Here is a 25,960-nt window from a genome sequence, read left to right as displayed (position 1 = left end):
TTGAACTGCACAGACGCCCACACCAACCCAGAAAAATCATGTTTCGGTTAACATATTCCTTTTCCAGATCCCACCCCCCTCTTTTCCTTCAGCTGCTAATTAAGCCGTGTTGGTTACAGCACATCACCTGGAATTTTAACACTGGATGCCTAACGTCCTCCATGGGTGGACTCCAGTTTACAAACTCCTTAGCTTGACTGCCAACCTGCTGCATGGGGCTTGCACGTTGGTTACCCCTTTTGTTTTTTGTCTCTATTGCACCTGGCATTATTTCTACCAATATACATTGTGGGGAGCTGCCCTGTAAAGTTCTGAAGCATTACTGCAGCTTGGATAACCCCACATACATCTGATATCTATGAGCCTAGATGTAATAGGCTCTACATTTCCATATGGGCTATATATGTTCTAGTATCCAAGTGATATTTGATGTGCTGTACTATGATGGTTCTTATTTCTCTTTGTGACATATGATCTCTTTAAAATAGGATCTTAAGTGCTTTGTTTTAAAGTCACCTACACTTCACATATATCATAGCGGTGTTTGAAGGGTCCACATGCCTGAGGAGTTTTTTTGCTACGTATCAAATGTGGTAGTGTAACTTGCTATGATACAGAGCGCCCACACATTCACACATACTTAAACAGAAAATTCTAAGATGCTGTGCTTTTTTAGATTTCATGGAATGACAATGGGAACTGCTTTCTAACTAAAGGTTTGTTTCATTGCTTGATACATTATTAAACATAGACAGTGAAACCCATGCTCCATAAAATAACACCGCAATAAGAGAGCGCCTCTCTGACTCACCGATTAGATAAATCAAGGCCTTAACATTCAGAACAGATGGAGTCCTCAGCTCAGCATCTCTGCAATGGTCCCAGAATATCTCCATGAGGGATTAGACAGATTCCAATTAAGGAAAGCAGCAAAGCAAAGGAAAGGAAATCAGAACTGGAATGTGAAAAGCCATATGTATGCTCTTTTTTTATATGGCTTTTTCTTACCATCCATGTTTGTATTAAAATCTGAGTGACACTAACTACTTTGTGGTTATTTTTAATGATGGAAATTACATATTTTTGATTCTATATTTTTTTCCTTTTTAACATAACTCCTACATTTATTAGAGTGCGCTCTTTGAAGCCAAAAAATACCTTGAAATTGTGCATACTGGAGTACTGGCATAGCTGTTCCCAAACTGATTTAAATAACATTATCCAGTAGGCAAGCAAAAGTATACGGACACCCCTCCTAATTATTGAGTTTAGGTGTTCTGGGACACCCATTGCTAAGTATATAAACTCAAGCACATAGGCAGGCACCACCATAGACAAACATTGGTAGTAAATTGGTTGTACTGAAGAGCTCAGTGACTTTAAACATGGCAGTGTCATAGAAAACCACCTATGCCACAAGTCACAAAATACCTGCCCTGTGAATTCTGCCCCGGGCCATTGTAAGTTGTGAAGTGGAAGCATGAAGCAGTAGACCACACACACTCACAGAGCAGGGTTGCCAAGTGCTGAAGCACAGAGTTCCAAACTGCTTCTAAAAGAATCATCAGCACAAACACTGTGCGTTGGGAGCTTCATGAAATGGGTTTCAATGGCCGAGCAGCTCCACACAAGACAAAGATCATAATGTGCACCTAAAACACATCACATCTCACTTACTCACACCTATCACACATAACACACACTCCCTTCATACCTATTACACATCACATATATCACACATAACACATGGCTCCCTCACACCTATCACATATAAAAACTCATCCCTTAGCACATATAACACTTGACACTTTACTTCCTCACAACTATTAATATAACTCACTCCCTCACATATCACTTCTGGTGGTGGGAACCTTACATCCTTACCTTACCCAAGGCCCTTCCTTGCCGCCTCAATACCCCCTCCCCGCTACCTGAGTCAGCGGGCCCCTGATGCCTACATACTTACATACACAGAGTGATATACTTACACACACACAGAAACATTCTCACACAGACATACACATGCTCATTAATAGACTTCTGCATTTGAATCTTTACGAATGTTTAATGAAAGTTGCTTGCTTTGTACATTTGTAGGAGTCTCCGATAACGAGGAGGGACCCCAACAAAACAAACTAAAACAACTGGCAAAACTGCCGAAATTTCATTGTTTCTTAAATTTCTTTGACCGCAATAGATGAGTCATCTCTCCCTCACACAATTTCTGATGTTCACGCAGATGTTCACTGGCTGCCAGAGAGATCCAGGTCCCCTGTAGCACTGTGGGGTCTTTTCATTTCTGGCAGCCAGTCAACATCTGCACAACAACCTCTACTGCTGCCCCGTACTTCCGCTTGGGCTTCTATGGAGGTCATGTCACACCAGTGCTCCATCATAGAAGCCTGGCAGAAGTGTCTCAGCGCATCGTGCAGGCGTCCACCAGCTGCCAGAGAGGAGGATCCAGGTCCCCTGCAGCACTGCGGGGGACCTGGATCTTAGACTTATAGTCAGGCCTCAAATATAAGACGAGGGGTATTTTCCAGAGCATTTGCTCTGAAAAAACCTTGTCTGATATACGATCAAATGTGGTACAATAAAGCATTCAGCATCAAATAAATCTAATAGGTGCTGCTTATTTGGTATTAGCAAATGCAAATTCCCCAGGAAACCATTAAGGACAGAGTGCAAGAGGTTACATACAACAAAACAAAAAAGGCTATAGTTAACCACTACAAAGCAAAAGATATCTATACAAAAAAAAACCTTCCTCATATCCACCCTTGCTTTATTAAATAAAAGTAAAAATCTCATGGAGGAGCATAATTAATATGCAAATGGCAAAAAACAATTTCAGTGCCTGTAAAAAAGGCTGTGCATTAATTTACCTCTACTGACAAGCACGGAATATATTATAATTTAGGGCAGGCGCTGTGTGTGTACACTACACGTTAATCCCCTTTCTCCTGTCATTTTTTTTTCTCTGCAGCAGAACGCTGTACTGATCTCCCCTCCTACTCACCAGTCCCTGTGAACAGAGATCAGAGGAGACCAGAAAACAGCTATGCCCTAACCCCCTTTCCCTCATCTCTTAACCTCTTCTTTCTACCCAACATCTATTCCCATTTCTTTCCACCATGTCTAACAATTCTCCTTCTCTTTCTTCCCTTCCTACTTCTTTCTTTGGGTTTTTCGTTTGCTGCATATTATGTTAAATTAAGACGAGTATCACTTTTTCTTGCAGCAGCTTTGGAGCAAGGATTTTAAATGTCCATAGGAGCAACTCTTTTGGTGGCCGGCAGGGGCCTCATGGAGTGCACCTGTACTTCATTGGTTGATGGCAGATGAGCCCCCTGCTGGCAACCAATAGTCGCTCGTACAGACTTTTAAAATCCTGGCGCCGCAACTTGGCTGGGAGAGAGCACTGTTCTTCCCGCTCCAAGAGTTAAAGGTCCATACAAACGACCAATAGAGTCGCTTGTATGGACCTTTAACTCTTGGAGCGGGGAGACCATGCTCTCCCCAGGCCAAGTTGCGCCATCAGGAGTTAAAGAACCGTGTGAGTGAGTCTATTGGTCGCCAAATTGATAACAGAGGAGGCCCCTGCAGGTGATCAATAGAGTCGCTTTCACGGCCCTTTAACTCCTGATGGTGAACTTAACCTGTCTCCCCGCTACAAGAGTTAAAGGTCTTTAACTCCTGATGGCGAACCTATGGAAATCCGTAGGTTCGCCGTGGTCGCATGGCCCTTTAACTCCTGATGCGGAACTTGGCCTGGGGAGACCATTGGTCTGTATGAGAGACTATATTGATCACCGGCAAGGAGCTCCTCTGTCATTGGTTGTTGCCAGAGGAGGCCCCTGCAGGCCACCAATAGAGTCATTCACACGGCCCTTTAACTCCTGAAGGCGAACATATGGATTCTGGCTCCCATTACCCCTGCAATGCTGCGTAGATAAGGTAGACTAGATGGCGAAGGGTGTCAGGGAGATTAGTAAACCAAGATGAAGACGAACACGAAGAATATAGTGATCTCATTGAGCTCTATTCAACTCATTCTGTCTCCCCTCATTATCATTATTATTATTTTACTGTATATAATTGACCAAGATCATGCAAGATAGAATAATCCATAGTTTTGCCAAAAATCACCTTTAATAAATCATCAAAAGTAAACATTTATCCAGTAGGAAATAGTAGAAGGAAGATATTAATGTTCAGCTACTTGACCAATAGGTACAATGGTTTTTGGTGGGCTGTAGACTTTTGGCAAACTTTTTAAAATATAGAGCATTTTTCTGCTTTGTTACCATACTGCCAATAGGTACTACTATATATTAGGCAAATAATATTCAATTTAGTGGTGGAAATACAATAATACAATGCCTTGGTGAATGAAACAACACTTTTTGTCATAAAATATTTTAATAGAACTTTTATAGCAATAACTAATTTGATACACAGAAACTTGAAACAAACAGAAGTAAAGACAGGTAGTGTATATTATAAAGATATATACGCATTAAAAATATGGATGACCCCAGGGCTCTGTGTCCAAAGTTGTCCACATATGTCATGTTTACATCAGTATCACAAACTTACATTGGTCTTACCGGTCAGGGAGTAGCAATGTATCCCATCATTACTACAGAGAGCATATAATTTACATGACACCTCTGTATCAGTGTGTTCTTTAAGGGTTTGTAGCCAAAAGAGTTCCAGAAAGGTGAGAAATACATTGCACTTTGACAGTAAGTAGTACTCATACACAAGTTGCGTCTCTGTGATGCTGATTCCTTTTTAATGCAGGCACTATTAGTATAAAGGTAGTAAACAACTGGTACTGAGGCACAATATCGATCGCAGCCGAGTTGTAAGAATGCTTTTTATTCCTGCTTTGTATAAGATGAATTATAATAAGGAACAATGTACTCACCATTTATAGTAAAGTGGTGCAACCAGTATGCTTTCCTTACTCTACTAGTTGTACTGCATAAAATGCAAGCACTTTAGAGAGGTTTAATATTTTCTTTTCAGTCTGTGATCTTGTGTTAATCAAAAGTTCTCCATATAGAATGTTACATATGAAAAATGGTATGTTAAACGTCGGAAAAAGCTACACATTCACATTGACATAATGTCACATCCACAAATCACACTTTGTATTCATTGGACCTTTTTTTTTTAGAACCTGGATTTTAAACCTACACCCACGAAGGGTTCATTAAATTGATTGGGGTTAACTCATATTTAATGAATAAACTCAAAGGTGGGCTGTATACCTAAGGGCCTACAGAAAGAGGTCTGCAATGATTTTATAGGTTCCTAATATAAGTAAATTACATTTTTAAAATAATTGATATTGCCTTAGTTGGTGTATTAATTGCCTTACATTTCAATCTAGATAACTAATGCCAAACATGGCTCAACAAGGCAACTAGAGGTGAAGCATTTAGTACCATCATGTTCAGAACAATAAATTGGAGGGACTTAAATGCATAAGCTAGAAATTATTTGTATTTGTGATAAATCTTGGGCATTGCAAATTGGAGTAATAGGTGACCTGACCATTTACTGGTTAACGCCATACTATGCTGGAGTCCTCACTAATTTCAGTGAACACTAAATTAAGGTGCTCATGTTAGACTTAAAGTACAGCTGAGAAACGTATTGCTGTACTTCTTAAAGTATGAGTTTATGGGACAGTTGCATTTTCAACTCACAAATTTTATGATGCTTTATGAAGGACCATACTTGTGTACTTAATTTGTCGACTCGACTTCTCAATTGTAAGTCCACCCCTCTCTCAGCATTTCAAGATAGCTGGAGGTATGGGAATTTCCCCGTATTAATTGATTTGTTTCATTGCATTTCTCCTGGAAACTTTTGATTTAGTGTTTTTTTTTATCACAGTTTCTTAAATTGGATATTTTATTCCACTTATGTTACCTTTTATGATTATAATTTATAACATGTAAGCAAATGTATGTATCAGGACAGGAACAGACACATTAAACTTGACGTGTCAAGCATAAGACAATGAAAGGCTGATGAACTTCCTAAAACTATTTTTCCTTGTATTTTAGATACATTGCATCAGCTACATCTAAAATTCTCATCTCTTTTGCAGATATTTGAATTAACAGCATGACACGCACTACATTTGTTGCACTTAAAAAAATTTAAATAGAACAATGATATAAAGGTTCATAAAATACTATGTACTAAAAGCCACATCACAATTAACCACTTTGCTATAGGTGTAACAATCCCCAACCTGAAGGAACAGAGGATGCACCTCTTATCTGCTGCAGTGCTGCTACAGCATTACCATTCCAGTAAAAGATAAGCCTAAATCCATGTACATATTTTGACTGTAAAAAACCTAAAAGATAAACAATGACACCTTGTCTAGAGAGAAATACTATGCTCATTAGATCCGCCTAGTTTTAATCTGTGATGTAAGAAGTATATTTTGTTATAATCTTTGTAAACTGTTACCCCAATCTATATTTATGTGCACTACTTTGACCTGTAAATTGCATAGTCCATAAAACTTAGGAAGGCATTGTGGATGCCAACAAAAAACGTGACCTTGGCAGCTTGAAAAATTGTTGATTCTCCTTCATTCATGAGTTGTTACATCTTCCTAGTTCATCTTCAGTTTGTGCCTTTAGAAATAGCAGGTAACATCACACCGGTACCATTTTGGTATACATTAAAAGAGAGCTAACGCTAATCATCGATACGGTATTAAGTACACAGAAAAATTAAAGAAATACTGTTGTGAGACGAACACAAGTGTCTGGTGACATTTAGATGAATGATATAAAATGTATGCAAGGAGATTGCCAGAGGTATAGATAATATGCAAAGCAGACGTTTGCCTACCGGCTTCTAAAGTGCATGGAAACTTTTAGCAGGTTTAAATGTAGTGTTACTAGTCTTGGCAGGTAAGTGGCATTGCAGAGTGTATAGCACTAGAAGGATATGTATTTCTTCACAAAGTCTATTCACCTAATGTCCAACTCGATGCTTACCCTGCAAGCCACACTTGTGAAACCTTTGTACGAGTTTGTACTGAGGATATTTCATGAGAGTTGTTTATAAAGCATTATTTGGATCTTAACTGTTCGTGCCGCATGTGTCCAAGCCATTGCCCAAGTCAGGCAACATTAGGATCATCTACATGCTTCATGTCCACCCTGTAAAGGTACTTTCTTTTGCTTGCATATATATTGAAGGCATTGTGACCTTAGAAAGTAGCTGCTGCATTGGACAGGTGTAACATGACCTGACAAATGATTAATAAGGTAACCACCAGACCAGATGAAGGAACTCTTATTTTACTACCATTGCCTGCTACATTTAGCTTTTTCTGTGAAGTCTTGGGTGTACTCTGGGTAGGAAGCCTGGGTACTTTTAAGGTGGGTTGTAGTTCCTTGGAAACCTCTGATCTCGACTTTGCATCTGAAACAGATAAAATGTAATCTTTATTATTAAAGAACTATAACAAATTATGAACATGTTAATTTTTCATGCATCATATGTAAAAATGAAGTAGTAGTAGCCAGTGGTCCTTAGTTGTCTCTTGCATGTTAACTTCACAATAACACATACATAAATCACACTTTCTCTGTGTCCAAGGCCAGGATAACAGAATGTTATGTCATGCCTGTCCCTTCCCATAACAACAGCTACAGTCACATCACCCTATATCCACATTATTTGGATGCTCTTAAAATCATGGGGTATTGCACCCCTTTTGCCCACTTTGTACACTGTCTAATTTGGGTACTCCACATGTTTGTTGAGAATGCTGCCAGCTAAAGAGAATATTTGTAACGGAATGTTATGACTAAAGGATGTACATATCTGGTGTCTGTATTGGGTTATCAAGAATTATTTAGCCAAACAATGAAAATACTCATGGCAACAAAAAATAATGAGGGGAGTAAAACAGAATGATTATGGTTACTTAATGTAAAGCTTTTAACAGTTACTTTGACAAGACTGGAACATGGGCAATGTGGGTGTTTTTTTATGTTTACAGATGCTTGTGTCTGTGAATATAGTGAATCCTGATAAGACACTAACACCCTCCTTGTGGTGGATACTGTTTGAATACTGCAAAACAAGAAAACCTTTTGCACTACAATTAAAGAGAAATGGGAATACATTCCAGAGGAGCCATCAGAGCGGTGACAGACACCCACATAAAGCTTTCCATCAATGTCACTTTCATGGGCAGGCATTTCATAGCCTCATCTTCTCTGTTCTCTTGGGATGGCTGGTCAATCCCTCAGCCCCCTCTCTCTCTATGATTCATAGCTATTTATCATCTTCACCCTGCATGTGCTTGTACTTTCTATGTACACCTATAGCTGTGTTATTGCTTTTTGATTAAAAACCCATACTTGTGATTGGAATATACACAGGGAATATGATAGGCTGAACAGAGTAAAGGGTCATGTCCTATACTATTCATCTAAGTAGCAGAGCAACACATTTTGCCATGTGAAACTACGTACCCCTTTTTTTTCTAAACCTTAGGAGACTATTTTAGCCTTTAACCTCCTCATACCTGCCATAAGTTGTGAATTATGTGTATTACATCCACAGAGAAAATAGCTTAAATCAAGTAATTTTTAAAGTGCTCTTAGTTCTCTCTCTGACTTTTCAACTATGTTAAAATGTTCAGTGAATGGAGATCATACAAGTAATACTGAAAAAAAGTGTTTCTTCTGACTTTAGGATTGGGTCACTGTTTCTAAGTTGTAGGATGCAATAATGTGCGAGCCACTGGTACATTAAGATACAAACAACCCAATGTAGATTGTGATGAATAATGTAGATTAATTGTAAGCGTACAGGGGTGAAGATGAGAAAGGAGAGTACATTGAGTGGATATGAACAGTGTATAGAAATTATCTGAATTCTCTTGGTACGTTTACTGCCTGCAGTCCAGCTATTTCATGGGGAGCAAATGTGTTCTATGCATTCTATCCAGAGACTGATCTCGACAGACTACGCAACCAGACACTCAAACTACCCCCCCCGAAACACACACATCAGCTAACATACCCAGACACACACACGTAAAATAACCCAGACATACACATACATTAACATAACCACACACACACTAACAAAGAAGGCCCTCCTCACCGGTTTTTGTAAATCAAATTATGTTATACACTATTTGGGTCCTGTCTACCCATTGTACAGAGCAACAGAATGATGGAGCTGTTAAACAATAAATAATAATAATACCCATATACACATTAACATATCCAGACACACACAGAACAGATGTTAGTTACAGCTTTCAAATCACATTTTTCAATATTTTTATTTTCAAATGTTAATGGCATTACAGTGAATTTAAAGTTACTGTTCCACCTACTCTGCTGAATGTAACACTTAATATTCAAATGCTGTCCAAAGATTTTCTATTCATGGAAAATTGCCTCCTTCAGAATTTTGCATTAGTCATTTAATTGTCATGTGATTTAATGGAAGGTCCTACTTAGTTTCTTAAAAAGATTATGTGTTTTATATGTGCTTAAATATTCAGAGGATAGAATAAAATAACAACTCAATGGTTTAAGGAGCAGATGCATTAATGATAAAACAATTGTCCAAGGAACCAGGAAGAAAACTAGGCTTTTTACCAGTGAGGAGTGTTAATTTTCGGGAGCAGCAAGATCTGTAGGGTATTTATATATTATTATTTTTTACCATTCACCCATCTGTGGAGGTGTTCTCTTTTCTTTCTATATTGCTATTTTTACCAGTGACCAGAATCTCTAGACCTTGCTACAGAGCCTCAACTTTGCTTGAAAGTTTTTATTGATTTTTTTGAGAAAAATTTGCTCAGGTATACAAAACAAAATATAGTGCCACCGCCTTGGCAATATGTTCCATGACCTCATTGTCATTGTTCAACTTGATAAAGACCTCATTGTGAGGTCGAAACGTTGTTGTCCGTTTCCTTCAATAAATCTGTCTGATGGAACCCTTGAGTGCCTGGAGCCTTTTTCTATTTTGATTTCCATGACTTATAACGTCTTCTGCATGGTTTACTCGGACTGAAAATGTAAGAGCAGCCTGTAATCTGTTGGACCATTTTCATGCCCTGCTCTTCAGTTTTGAATTCTGAAATTACTTCCCCATAAATACAAACAGCCCAATGAGCATATTTCAATCTTTATCACGCTTCATATAACAGTTTCACAGATTTTATACCTTTTTTTTTTTTTAATTTGTATTCGTTCACAGATACTGCTAATATATACATTGAGTCGACATATGTACGTCACTGCATAGATGATAGCATATACATTCTATAGAGTACAAAGGAAGCATAACCTGTTGAGATGAGTTTGTGGTGAAGTACCCATACCAGCTGTGAACATCAACAGCAATTTTCCTTACTTTTTATTCAGCCAATACAAACAATAAACTTTCAATCAATCAATCAATACGTTATTTTAATAATTTACTGCTTTAAAATTAGGTTCTACTGAATAACATGGGTATGGGTCATATCGCCAGCTTAGGACCCATGGTAAATCACCTCTGAATTATATCAAAACTCAGAAGTCCCCCTTGCAGCGCTTATCAACAGATCACAGAGAAATCAATTGGGAAGGGATAACTGTAAATGTTATGTTGTGTGCAGGACTTCCCCTCTTATTTTTTTTCATTGACTGTTGATTTGAATGCTTTTATTTTTTCATCTTTTGATTAATGCCTTTCTGATGAGGCCTTGCCCTTGGTTTAACCGAAGTAGCATTTTTCATAGTTATAGTGTTTCAAGTTTTAGCAATGATTTCAAAGATGATGCCTGACAAGAGAGGGTTGTGTTATTATAACGTTTAACAGCCTCGACTGCTCCCATATTAACAACCTTGATGAATTTAAAAGCTCAAGCAATATGGTTTAACTCTTTCAAAATGTACATTACTAATTGGTTCAGATAGGTGTAATCATTTTCTTACTTTGGAAACATCTTGCTAACCACTGTGGTCTTAAGAGCGTCTTCTACCTACTCTCCTGAATGATAATATAAACACTTTTATAACTAAATGCAATTACATTAGAAGCATCATTCCTAGTAGTATTGAGACCTTTTCCAAAAATGATTATTTAATCATGTAACATTTTACTTCAATCGTAATTTTGGCAGCAACATTTAATTGTCACGTGGCACAAAAGTAGGTACTGATAGTTTATTTCTGTGTTGTTTTACAGGATTAGACGTTAAGTAGAAAGGACTAAATCTGCTTAACGTCTATTTGCCTAACATACTAAAGAGTGCAAGCAGTGCTCTGTCTAAATAGCACATGGCTGTTATTTAAGTTTTATTGAAAGTGTTTAGAGCATCATTTCAGATGGTTTAGCATTAGTTTACCATTGGGATGCATAGCTGTAATTGGATGTAAATGGTGTTTTATTTGAGTGCAATGAAAGCTGGACCATTTCTAGACCAAATGGCACCCCAGCCAAGAATAATCTTTGGCACCTCCATCCCAATTGTTTTTCCCTTTTAGATACCGTTATGGTTGTAAACAAGTATTCTGTGTTTACACAATAAAATGTGATCTATTAGAAAGGAGATAAATCAGGGGAGGTAAGAGGGGAGCCGGGAATTTGCCCTTAGTAACTTGACACAGGGCCACTTCAATCGTAAGAATATGCAACTCCAGGCGCCCCCATCATTCAGGCTTCCCATGCAACGCCCCATAATACTTGGTGCCAAGACCAGCCCTGAATCAAAAGCTATAATACACAGTGGTAGGGTTTATTTGCTCTTAACGCAAGTTGGTAGGAATCAATGAAAAGCAAACCTGCAGCAGTTGTTCAAATACACTTCATCCTTGTCTAATCCCAGACTTGTTATAGGTTTTGAACTCATGAAAATCCATACTGTCAACAAATACGCCTATAGTTTGGAGTTCAGACCATGGCCTGGGCGTATAATGCAGGAAGTCAGCAGGCAGGTTTGAACAGATTTCTGAAATGTTTATCCAAAATTCCTGTGCCTTTAGCTAAGCTAATTTATATTAAACTGATAACTGATAAGTGTATGTCGCTTTAGGCGCTGACCGTGCTATGAAATGGGAAGTAATTATGTTAAAAATAGTTTGTGCAGTTTTTCATGCCTTATACTAAGCAGCAGAAAATATCTTGCTCCACAAAATTATTCTTATATAAGGGCCTGTACCACAATATTATTATTATAAAAGGGCCTGCGCCACAATATTGTTATTATATAAGGACCTGTTCCAAGTACTCTGCTGACTTGTTTTTATCTAGCATTAGAAACGTCATTCGTAGTAGTGCTGTATTCCTACACCCTTTGCAAAAATAAATCAGGTTTAATTTTGCCTCACTGTTTTTTTGGAAACAGGACACAAAACTAGCGAAAGAAAATATAAATGTTGTAGTGTGTAGTTTGTATTGATTAAAACTTTAGAAGAAAAAACAAAATGCCAAAAGCTGGTTATCTTAACTTGCTAAAAATGCAACTAATGGCTTAACTAAATGCATCTTAAATACGCCTAAACATTAAATATTTTAGATCATTAAACTAATTTTAATATTAGACAAATATAGCCAAAGTAAACACAACATGCAGTTTTTAAATGATAAAAAAAAGACGCCATGCTAAAGTAGAATATCCAGCCATCAGCTCATGACTTCAAGCTCAAGCACAGTTGGCTTATGCAGCAGCACAATGATCTGAAGCACACAAGCAAGTCCACCTCTGAATGGCTGAAGAGAAACAAAATGAAGGTTTTGGGCCTAGTCAAAGTCCTGACTTGAATATAATTACGATCTTGTGGCATGACCTTAAAAAGGCAGCTTATGCACAAAAACCCTCCAACATGGCTGAATTAGTACAATTCTGCCAAAGCAATTTCTCCAAAGCAATGTAAAAGACGTATTGCCAGTTATAGAAAATGTTTCATTGCAGTTGTTGCAAGGCAAGGGTAGCGCAACCAGTTATAACTTTAGTTTACTTTTTGACACAAGTAATATAGATTTTATCTATTTTCTGCATTTTGTGTTTACTTGCATTGGTTTTGTGTTATATTTTAATTACCTGGATGAAACATTTTATGTGACCAATAAGAAAAAACAGAAATAACCAGGAAGTGGGCACATACATTTTTCACAGCACTGTAGTTCTTAGGGGGATGGCTAGAGGTAGGGATGCCACATTGGCCATCATTTCAAGGACATATATAATATATATTTTACAAGTTGCAGGCCACCACATTTAAAATGCTAACATGAAACATGTTGTGTATGTTTGCCTTGGAAAAATAGTGGGGCAACCCTAAATTAGTTTTTTTTGTGGGCTCATCATATTTGGTATATACAAAAGCACATTCTAATATAAAACAGTCAACATGCAATAGGATAAATCACCTTCAATGTGCACACAAATGCCTTTGACTTTGTATAGAAAAAGGATTGCTATACAAATATCATATGCAATATTGTACATTAAACACCTAATATCTACAATGTATACATTTAATGACAAAATATTTTTTAGTTACTAGATGTATCCATCATGATATTATTAAAGCAGAGTGGAAGTATCCCTTTTGGCAGGGATTTATCAGCCTGGAATGGCATTGGTGTATTAAGTAGGGAGAAGTGATGTTTCGTTACAATTACTCCAAGGAGCAGTTTATGAGCACCTAGTTAAAATGACCACATCATCCAAACCATGACATTGTATTTTATATATAACTCAGTAATACTTTCCTTTTTGGGTCTTATCTAGATTTTGCAACACCAATAGGGAAAGCAATAACTCTCAAGGATAGCAGCAGGGGTATAAAGAGTTAAATATTCTTCGCAGATAAGCCAAACACCTCTTTATTAGGCATTGTGTCTGTCACTGCCAGCTTGTAATTGCCTTTAGTTTAGCAAATATTCAGTACACATCGCCTTTTCTTCACACCAATGTCTTCAGTCAGCCAACCAGAACTGCAGCTCTATCACTGCTGACAGTTATTGACGTGGGCTTTGATTGGACTCCGTACTCTTGTGAATATTTAGAAAGAAAATACTGATCATCAAACACCCATCTGATCAAGAGCAGCTCTGGAAACAGATCTTGCATGAAAACAGACGCACTGTGCTCTGCACGAAGGCTAGAAATGTTTTTTGTTCATGCCAAACATACAGAATCATCAATGACAGGGTTCAACCTGAAGCTGACACAAATTCTTCCAGTTCTGTAGAGATTTTTCTGAATTTTGGAGTGTCTCCACGCCTGTTCAAGCTAAAATAGCTGTTACAACTTGTGAGAGCACTCAGATGTCTACACAGTACCATAATCATCAAGATACGTTGGATCCAGAATTTAATGCTTAGTCCACTCATGTCACTGACGTATAATTATCAATTTAATAATACATATTTATAGCATAATAGTATTTTTCATCTAACGGTGCTACAAATTAAAGAGATTTTTACATATTTTGACAATGCTAATATTGCCCGGTCTGGTTTTGTGCTCCTGCTTGTCACCTCACAGCACGCCATACAATGGCATATTAGTGTTACTTTTGCCAATTTTGTTGTACATTTCTGTTTAATCCAACGTCTACAGGAGGAGAATGAGTCACTGCCTGGATCAGTAACAAAATGAAGGGGATCCAGCTGGCAACCAGCAAACAACATGGATAACTGGAAAGTACCATGGCCCATCATCAGAGGTTAAAGGCCTCAGACCAACAGCATACAGCTCTTTAATGGAAAACCACCCATGATGCATTACAGGACTAATGTCTCAAATATTTTTTTTTCCCCAGTAGAAATGATAATAGAAATCTCGGGACTGAAAAAAGCACTGTGGGCCGCTCCTTAACAGTGAATCTCTAACGTTAAGAACATTACCTTTCAAAAACAAGTCACACAAGCTTTTTAAAGACCTCAGAAATCCTTTCTTGAAATGTAAAGACAAATTCCAATAATATAAAATAAACAATGAAATTACTGATGTAACCTTTGGTTAGAGGATCACTTTTTATTTTTTTTACAAAATTGCACTTATTTGCTCCATATCATACCTACCCATGGGTAGATGCACATTCACACCTGCACAATGAAACAGTTCATGCAACTGGAGCATTCTATCCTTAACATAACACAAGGCCAGTGACATAATACAAAATATCCCCTTAAGGACAATGGGCGGTCCCTAAACCCATTGAAAACAATAGATTTTGAGCCCGTACATGTACGGGCTTTGTCATTAAGGGGATATTGTTATTGTTAAGGACAGACTGAACCAGTTGCATGGATAAGTAAATGGTTGTACTGTATTAGTCTCTATCACGTCTGCTACAAGGCAATTCTTAATTTTAAAATGAAATCTAATCCTAATTTTACACAATCGGCTACCATCCTTCCCTTTGTTTAACCCATTTTTTTATTGAAATGATTCAATTATCTCCCTTAGCACTTTATTTGTTCCAAGCTATAGATGTTGTGGTCTCTTTAGTCACCAGTCATTAAAATTCTGGAAACATTTTACTTCTTTGAACCTCTTCCAGGTTCGTTGTCTATATATTTCTACAGGTGGGGCCTCCAATATTAAACAAAGCTCTCCAGGTGTGGTCTGTTCATAGATCTATTAAGGAAAATGACCAGCTACCTATGCCACTTATTCCACTCACGCAATGTGTCAATCTACCTGCCCGTATCCTCCAGAGGCAGACTAAACTGCTCGCTGCTGGAGGAGCAGGGCCAGCTGGGGGGAGGGGTCACTGATGGGAATGTGCTCCCTTGCAAAGTGTGCATGATGTCATATCTTGACACTCAGCATTGAAGTTTGCAAGGGAGCACTGAAATGAAGGTCTGTAGGATATGACTGATGAAGAAGAGAAAGAGAGAGAGTGAGAGAGGGAGAGGGAGGAAAGAAAGTGAGTGGACGGAAGAGAGTGAAGAGAGTAAAGGAAGAATGTGAAGACAATAATAAAAAAGTTAGAATAAAAGAAGATGAGATAAAAGAAATGGCATGAAAAGAGTAAAAGAAGAGAGAAAAAGAAAATAAAGAGAAAACGAAGATAGATTCTGTGTGTGTTTTAAAAGTGTTTGTGAGGGCAATTCATATAGTAGGGCAAGCGTGTCTGTGTAAGAGTGAGTAACTGTGTGCCTGTAGGCGCATGCATGAATCCATATGTGTGTATGTATATTGGCAGGCATGTGTGTATGTGGGCAGGTGTGTGTGCATGTCTTTATCTTGCCAGTCAATTATTATTTATGTTTTGAGCCTATGTTTTTAGCCTAGGGGAGCTATTTAGATCTGTGTCTATTCTTGCTTTCAACTATATTCATACGGAATGTGCCTGCTTCAGTGACAAATAAATGTCTGAATCCTCAATTAAAAATGTGAAAGGCTAATATGAAGGATTCTTAACATATATTACATTATTTGACCATAATTAATTTATTTTTTTTAATTGAAAGACGTACAGGGTTTACCCTGGAATCTTGAGATTAAGCCCTGCTTCCCCAGGTCTCTGGGCTATGCCCACTCACCTGCTCATATTCTGCCTACTCCTGTCCCACTTTCCTGGACTCCCTGCCCAGCTCTCTTCCACTAAATGCTGTCTGGGGTTACCCACACCTCTACTCTGAAGAGTGAGAGTTCTGGATAGCCTATCCTGGAAAGTTCTCATATATTCTACACTTCAAGTGAAGGAACCCTAATAGTTTAAAAAATTATATTTATAATATAATGTAAATCTATGAATTTTGTGCACAACATATTTTTACAACAGGAAAGAATGGGCAAAATAGATGAGCTGTCATTCTATGTATCTATGACCAGATGTCCCTATTTTCTGATGTACCATGACAGTTCTTTTCTTGGGTTTTCTATTTTCCTCTTAACTGTCCCCTGGAAATCTAAATTATATACTTCAAAAGCTTTTTTTTTTGCTTTCAATGCCTTTTAAAAGTATTTACTACATGTAACACTACCCTAAAAAAGAAACATCAGTGATATACCGATACACACTTGTCAAAGGAAAAGAGCAAACATTTTGAAACACATCAGTTGCTAAAGTTGAATTCATTCAGTACAATAACTGCATAGTAAACTGTACATTTTGTGCTCATCTGGCAAGATGGTATATGATAACCAGAGATGGATATTGATTAGAAGGTAGCACATCTGAGAGTTCCACATGCCATTAAAAAGGTTCTTCATTTGTGAAATGAAATTATTTTGATGTTAAATAAGCATTAATGCACCTTTATCTAGTCATCCTGCTCATACAGAGTAAATGCTTTTTGCGGGGTTCTGTGTTAAAGAGGGGTATTATAACACATTAAGGGGAAGAATAGCTATAACAGCTAAATTTGCATGATATGCCATATAGGCAACAGATCATTTGTGCGCCTGTGCTCACTAATCTCTAAAGTGATTAGGGAGCACTAAAGCAGAGGCCTGGAGTGACAGACCTCGCGCTCTCACAACAGGATGAGAAAGATAAGTGATGGGCAGAAAGGGGTGTAAGGGCAGTGTATGTGTATATATGTGTGTGCTTGTAAGCTTGTGTGTGTATGGGCAGGTGTGTGTAAGAGCAGTGTGGTATCTGTGTGTTTGTAAGCTGGTGTGTGTATATGTGTGGTTATGGCCAGGTATGTGTAAAGGCAGCGTATATGGGCAGTCGTGTGTAAAGGCAGTGTATGTGTGTATTTATGGGCAGGTGTGTGTAAAGGCAGTGTAAATAAAACAACCTCTGTAAAAAACAAAATACCCAGGGGGCACAATTTTCCATTCTTCCCTCGGGGCGCAAAAGGAACTAGCTACGGCTCTGCTTGACTATCCCTGGAGGATAGTGGCCATGTGTCCACTAAATAAAATACATCATGTTTATATACTTTAATAATGTATGTGTTATACATGCAGCTAGCATGAGAAAATCAAAACATGGCCTGAAGCTTTTATGGGAACTGGAAGAAGGTAGATTGAGTAAATCAGGTAGTTATTGTCTTCTGTCACATTTAATGTTTCAACAAAGGTATGATCTAGTCAGCAGCACACAGTAAGTCAAGTTTATCCATCAGCACTTGTAGAGATGTGGCTCTGTAATATGTGAAGTAATGACTGCAGCCAAATGAAACTGGCCCCAGACTGAAGACCACCTCCTTATCAAGGGCCCTGCTGCTAAAGAGCTCAGAAAGCTGGCTAATGAACATTATCGGATTAAATTCCCATCTATCACTGTAATGCTATTGATCCACTGCCTGAGCTGGTTATTGTTTCCACACCTGCAGTTATAAGGCAATATTGGATTATGCACTGTGATTGTCTCCATCAGAGACATACAGCAGTGCGGCAGGATATATGTAACTTGCTTACTATTTACAGCTTTGCTTTACACTGTTCACTTGGAATTAGAAAACACATACATACACACACATATACACAGTGCCCTCTACTAATATTGGCACCCTTGCTAAATATGAACAAAGAAGGCTGGGAAAATAGTCTTTATTGTTTAAATCTTTAATCTAGCCTTCAAAAAAATAAACAAAAATAGTCTGCTCTCAAGAATATTAAACAATTGCAAACACATCAAAGATTTATCAAAAACATGTTAAATATGTGTGTGGCACAATTATTGGCACCCCTATGAATTCATATGAGAGAAATATATTTCAAATATATTCTGGACAATTGTTCAATCATGACCTCCTGTTTAGTGGGATATACACTAAATATTAAGTAACACACAGGCCAAATTCCCTTAGTCATTCACCACAATCGGTAAGACCAAGGAATATAGCTGTGATGTGTGGAAAAAGGTTGTTGAGCTTCACAAGGAGGATTGGAGGTGGCAATAAGAAAATAGCAAAATCAAAAGTGACCAAAAAATCTCCAAAGATCACAGATGGAGAATTGCAGAAGTTAGTTGCATCTTGGGGTCAGAAAGTCTTCAAAACTACAATATGACATCACCTACATCTACTCTCATCAGCCTTTTAATCTCAGCAGCAAACTCAACCATCTAGAGATAGACAATAAACACCTCAGGTGGGTTTGGCGCACACAGAGTGTGTTTTAGGGCTGTTTTTCTGGAAACATTCCTCAGAGATTTTGGTCCATATGGACATGATGGCTTCACACAGTTGCTGCATATTAGTTGGCTGCACATCCATGATGCGAATCTCCAATTCCACCACATACCAAAAGTGCTCTATTATATTGAGATCTGGTGACTGTGGAGGCCATTGGAGTACAGTGAACTCAATGTCATGTTCAAGAAACCAGTTTGAGATGATGTGAGCTTTGTGACATGGTGCATTATCTTGCTGGAAGTAGCCACTGTGGTCATAAAGGGGTGGACATGGTTAGCAACAATGTAGGCTCTCGCGTTTAAATGGTTTGGTACTAAGGGGCCCAAAGTGTGCCAAGAAAATATCCCCCACATCATTACACCACCACCAGTCTGAACAGTTGATACAAGGCAGGGTGGATCCATGCTTTCATGTTGTTTACGCAAAAGTCTGACCCTGCCATCTGAATGTCGCAGCTGGAGTCGAGACTCATCAGACCAGGCAACGTTCTTCCAGTATTCCATTGTCCAATTTTGGTGAGCCTGTACAAATAGTAGCCTCAGTTTCCTGTTTTTAGCTGACAGGAGTGGCACCTGGTGTTGTCTTCTGCTGCTGTAGCCGATCTGCTTCAAGGTTCGACATGTTGTGTGTTCAGAGATGGTATCCTGCTTGTAACGAGTGATTATTTGAGTTACTGTTCTGTCATCTCAAACCAGTCTGCCCATTCTCCTCTGACATCAACAAGGCATTTACGTCCACACAACTGCCACTCACTGGATATTTTCTCTTCTTCGGACCACTCTCTGTAAACCGTATAGATGGTTGTGCATAGATCAGCAGTTTCTGAAATACTCAGACCAGCCTGTCTGGCTCCAACAACCGTGCCACATTCAAAGTCACTTAAATCCCCTATCTTCCCCATTCTGATGTTTGAACTTCGGCAAGTTGTCTTGACCACATCTACAAGCCTATATGCATTGAGTTGCTGCCATGTGATTGGCTGATTAGCTATTTGTGTTAACAAGCAATTGAACAGGTGTACCTTATAAAGTGGCCAGTGAGTGTATATATATGTAACATAGTTGCAAGCACATACACCTCTGTAAACATCTAAAAACAGTCAAAGGCTCAACACATTTCTCTCCTGGAGTGTCCAAATCACTAAAAGCTTTTTTTTAAGTCACATACAAACCTTTATATTTTATATAAGAGGATTTGAACATACATTACAAAATGTGAAGCATATTTAAATGGTATGGGAATAATTCCCTTGAGGAGGTATACGCTTGTTAGAACAGACAGGACAATAAATACAACTTAGAATCACCCAGAATCATATTGCACTGTAGACAGTAAGATCAGTAAATCAGAAATTTTGAACCAAAAACAACACAAGTTCTTTGATGTTCAATTAGTTTTTGCCTATATTGTACATAGTAACATAGTCATTTAGGTTGAAACTAGTCCTAAATCCATCAAGTTCAACCCTTCTACTTATCCTTCCTGCTTTTGATACAAAAGAAGGCAAAAACCCAATCGAGATAGTTTTGGAATTTTGCCACTTTGCATCAAGAAGCTCTACAATATTAGTGTTTTTTCAATTATTTATAGCCCTGTATGTTCTGCTTCTAAAAAAAAAATAAATATCCAAACCCTTTTTGAAGGCATCTATTGTATTTGATAGCGCCACCTAAATTAACAGTGAATTCCATACCTTTATTGCCCTTACTATAAAGAACTCCTTAGGAAAAAGCTAATATATTAAATATATTCTTCTCTGGTCCAGATGGCATTCACCCCCGCGTTCTAAGGGAGTTAAGTAATGTAATAGACAGACCCCTATTTCAAATATTCAAGGACTCTATAGTGATAGGGTCTGTTCCCCAGGACTGGCGCATAGCAAATGTTGTGCCAATATTCAAAAAGGGGGCAAAAAGTGACCCGGGGAATTATAGGCCTGTTAGTTTAACCTCTGTTGTATGTAAACTGTGTAAACTAAGAGATGCTATTTTGGAGTATCTCATTGAAAATAAATGTATGACTCCATATCAGCATGGGTTTACAAGGGATCGGTCCTGTCAAACTAACCTGATCAGCTTTTATGAGGAGGTGAGCTCAAAACTGGATCGGGGTGAATCGCTGGATGTCGTATATCTTGATTTTTCCAAAGCATTTGATACGGTGCCACATAAAAGGCTGGTACATAAAATGAGAATGCTTGGGCTGGGGGAAAATGTGTGTATGTGGGTAAGTAACTGGCTCAGTTATAGGAAACAGAGGTTGGTTATTAATGGTACATACTCTGAGTTGGGTGACTGTTACTAGTGGGGTACCACAGGGGTCAGTTGTGGGTCCTATTCTTTTTAATATATTTATTAATGACCTTGTAGAGGGATTTTATAGTAAAGTATCAATCTTTGCAGACGATACTAAGCTCTGTAACGTGGTTAACACAATAGAGGACAGTGCACGGTTACAAATGGATCTGGATAGGTTGGAGGCTTGGGCTGGTATGTGGCAGATGAGGTTCAACACAGATAAATGTAAGGTTATGCACATGGGGAAGAAAAATCCAGGCTGGGAATATGTATTATATGGGAAAACACTGGAGACGAATGACATGGAAAAGGACTTAGGAGTTTTAGTTAACAGTAAATTTACCTGTAGCGACCAGTGTCAGGCAGCTGCTGCTAAGGCAAATAAAATCATGGGGTGCATCAAAAGGGGCATAGATGCCCACGACAAGGAAATAATTCTACCACTGTACAAGTCACTAGTCAGACCACACATGGAATACTGTGTACAGTACTGGGCACCAGTGTACAAGAAAGATATAGTGGAGCTGGAGAGGGTTCAAACACAGGCAACCAGAGTAATAAGGGGGACTTAATAACTATGTATAAATATATAAGGGGACAGTACTGAGATCACTCCCAGGACCTATGTATACCCAGGACTGTATCTATAACAAGGGGACATCCTCTACGGCTAGAGGAAAGAAGGTTTCTACACCAGCACAGACTCTGGTGTCTGGTACTCTACAGTTTTGTAGAGTACATGGATGCAACTTTTGAAGTCTCTATTCATAACTAATATCCCAGTCCCCTTATTTTGTAGCGCTCCTTTGCACTTTTCTAGTTCTTTAATGTATAAAGAACTAGAAAGATAGATGCACACAATTGCATGGCATATTCAAGGTGAGATCTTACAACTGACTTGTAAAGAGCCAAGATAATATCCTCCTCCCATGACTCAATAACCCGTTTTGTACATTCCAATATCTTCAGCCTTTACAGCTGCTGACTGGCATTGCACACTGTTGCTAAATCTGTTGTCTATGATTATTCCACAAATCATTCTCATTAGTAGTTTTTCCTGGAAAATGCCATTTAAAGCATATGTTGCAAAGTTATTATTATTATTTATTTTATATAGCGCCATCCAATTCCGTAGCGCTGTACAATGGGTGGACAAGCAGTATGTAACATAACAATTTGACTTACAGAGACAACAGGTGAGGAGGGCCCTGCTCAAACGAGTTTACAATCTAGAGGGATTTAGGGTGAAGAAATAAGGGCAGGGAGAAAGACGGATAGGCCAAGGGAGGGCATTCCAGAATATAGGTGCAGCCCTTGAAGTACGATCAGAGAGATAGGAAGTGAACCAGGAGAGAGCAGTGTCACGAAGACCAAGAGCATGAAGAGTTTGGAAGAAGAAGAGGGTCCACAGTGTCAAAAGCAGCAGAAAGGTCCAGTAGGATTAGCATGAAGTAGTGGCCCTTGGATTTAGCAGTGAGTAGGTCATTTGTAACTTTAGTAAGGGACAGTCTCAGTAGAGTGTCAAGGGCGAAAACCAGATTGAAGAGGGTCAAGTAGGGAGTTGGAATCAAGAAACATATCTAATTGGGTATAAACAATTACCGTATTTGCTCGATTATAAGACGAATGGGACAGATCCAGTAGTAAGGGAGGGATTGAAGATGTTAGCTAGAGTAGAGACACGAGTACATGAAAGAGATTGGGTGAGATGGGAAGGGATCAAGGGGGCTAGTGGAGGGACAAGAGGAAAGAAGAAGAGAACGTACCTCCTCTTCAGTGACAGAAGATAATTGATGCAATGTAGTGAAGGGAGAAGAGGTCAGTGGGTGGAAGGGCGCATAGTCAGAGGGAGGGTCAGACGGCGGTGACTGTACAGATATGTCATATTTTATTATTGAAATATGTGGAAAAGTCAGAGGCATTAAGGTTAGTGGAAGGGATAGTAGGGATAGGTCGAAGAAGGGAATTGAAAGTGCTAAAGAGTAGTTTAGGGTTATGTGACAGGGAGGAGAAGTAGGTTTCTTTAGCAAGGTTAAGATCGGAGGAACATAGCATAAATGCAGGGTGTCACCAGGCTCCCTAGAGGCACTAGCTGCAGCTGCGCTAGCTGTGACCACTGTAGTTATACCAATGGCTCAGTATTGTCTTAAAGAGAACTTTTTGTTATACTGACAATATAAGTAAACCAATATAATACTGTAAGTAACCCTCACACATTTTACCCCTATGGTATCTGCTTAAACATAGGAGTGGCCACTAGATCTCAAGTACATGTTAACATTTTCCATTTCCTTCCAACATCAAATAATCAAGGTCATGCATTATCTTCAAGACACTAGGTTCAGGACGGACAGAGACTAGAAAATTGGTTTCAGTATGCCTTTTTGTTTGGAATAAAAGACCATGATGAGAAAATGTGTACAGGCTGAACAAAGCCAAGTTGTGGGCTGGAGAGCATGACCTGACAACCATGTCAAATAGATCAGGGCTAATTCTTTGTGAAGAAAGGAACGGTCCTTGGCCAAAAAGAGGGGGTCTGCAGTTAAGTAAAAGAACAGAAATTAAACAAATGGGGCCTTGTATATGGGTCCTATACATGAATGGACAAGCGCACAACTCAGGACGGACAATGAAATAATTCATAATTCCTCACAGTGTACACATATCCTGCTCTGTGTTTTTGGATTAAACGCCCAAATTCACTAGACCAGTCAGCTTGAGCTACACATCTCCTTTATTGTGTTCACAGCTTGGTGGAAAACACTGTAAAATGCAATGCTAATGTCAGAAATTAAGATCTAGATTGCAATTTATCACCATTAATCCTCTAATCTAGTGTATCACAGTATTCTACATTATTAAAGGTTACAGTAATTTTTACAGAAAAAGCAGAAATGTGTTTTTGTATTAAATTGTGTAAATAAAATATATTCTTCTAAATGCTTTACTAGGTTATATCAATAACCATCTATTGGTGGCTTAAGCCTCACCAGTAGCCACACCTCTAAACACACCGTCAACATACTCCTTGCTACTTACTACCCTAATTCCACCAACTGGACACAGGATCTCCCACCACATAAGACCATTACAAGAGAAAATTAAATACTAAATTTTGGTTAGCAATGTGTGTGACGGAACCCTCCATCACTGGGCCCACTGGAGCGGCCTGAGAGCCAGTCTCCTCCCTAACGACTATGGGCCCTGGCTTTGTAAAGACTTCTGTATCTATCCCCAGAAGCATCACTTGCTGAGGGGATTATCTCTGGCAGACAGCCAGGTTCTGCAACCAGGGAGTGACCGCCATTGTTTCAGTTTAATGTCAGACTCCCCTCACCCCATGGTGCATTAATGTGTTGTATAAGTCAGCCCCACCCCCCCAGTTCCACCACTACAGACATTTACCCCGGCTACCAAACCTTGTAACTGATTTCGGCCAGGAATAGATAGTGGAGGTTGGGGCCCTTTTATATTGTTCATTTCTTTTACTGACCCTGTTGTCTCTGGGAGGCAGATTAAGGGGGTGGTTTGTATCCCAATATCTTGTTTTATATTAATGTGTGCTTTGCTGCCTATATCCAGCCCTTTGTGTGAAAAATAAAGCAGTCTTCATTTTGGTTATTACCTACACTGAGTCTCGGCTAGTGACTGGGAAACCGGAGAAATAGTGTGTTGTCCCAGGATAAGGGAGCACAAGTCAGTGGAGGTAGTCGCTATCCAGCTCTGTGACAACGTGTTAATATTTCGCTTCTCTGCCTTTTGGATAAGATCAAGTGGGTATAGGAAAAGCTTGGTCCTCTGGCCTTAGGCCTGGTACAGCATGAGAAATCAAGGTTTGCTAATCGACCAGTATTAGAGACAATTGGTTAATAGCTGTGAGCTATTAAAGGGTTAGTATTTAAATAAACACAGGTCTAGCTCACTTCTCAGGTATGATCATAGTCAAGAAATCAGTAAATACACAGCACACCCAAAGAGAGTACCACAGAACTGTCTCACTACACAGACTATGATTTAGTTGGTATCTGCCTTAAAGACCAGTCTATAAACAAAATGTGAACCCACTTGGCCAGACATCTAAGGTACATCGGGGAATGGAAAAAAGGGAAAAAATACAATGATGACCTCTTTAAGTCAAGGATGACTCAGGATGCTTAAGTTATAGTCCTGTCAATGGGTTATTACATTGGGATATATTCAAACTATAATTGAGTTATTGCTTTAAATCTGAGCAAATGAAATGATTATCACGCAAACATTTTTATATTTTAATTTTCCTTGACATTTACTTGACATTTAGAGTAGGTTTCAAGTTGCGAGAATTCATTATTAAGCACAAGAGGAAAATAAAAGAACAAAATATGAAGCTATATTCCACAGCAAATTACTTATTATTAATACTAAATTCACGTTTTACATTATATAATATTTCATTTGAAAGCTAAATAATTCTGTTTGTATTGAGGGGTCTTCTCAGAGGACATGTGCACTGGGCTTATCATGTGCAGTGCACACCATGGAAGGATAGTAGGGGAGGGCTGGTC

General features: G+C 38.7%; 1 protein-coding gene across 1 annotated transcript in view; it reads right to left on the bottom strand.

The window, feature by feature from the left end:
- Positions 1-7,252: 7,252 nt before the first annotated feature.
- LOC149288224 (glypican-5-like) overlaps positions 7,253-25,960 on the bottom strand; it is an 80,646-nt gene continuing 61,938 nt past the window's right edge. The window contains exon 10 of the mRNA XM_089491976.1: positions 7,253-7,467. Coding sequence (XP_089348102.1) covers positions 7,253-7,467 — 215 coding nt within the window. The remainder of the gene's footprint in view (positions 7,468-25,960) is intronic.

Source organism: Sceloporus occidentalis, unplaced genomic scaffold (genome assembly GCF_023333645.1).
Source record: "Sceloporus occidentalis isolate IW3139 unplaced genomic scaffold, rSceOcc1.0.p SCAF_53, whole genome shotgun sequence".
Classification (NCBI taxonomy): Eukaryota; Metazoa; Chordata; class Lepidosauria; order Squamata; family Phrynosomatidae; genus Sceloporus; species Sceloporus occidentalis.
The sequence above is the reverse complement of the archived record's forward strand: the minus strand, read 5'-3'. Positions and strand labels throughout refer to the sequence as shown.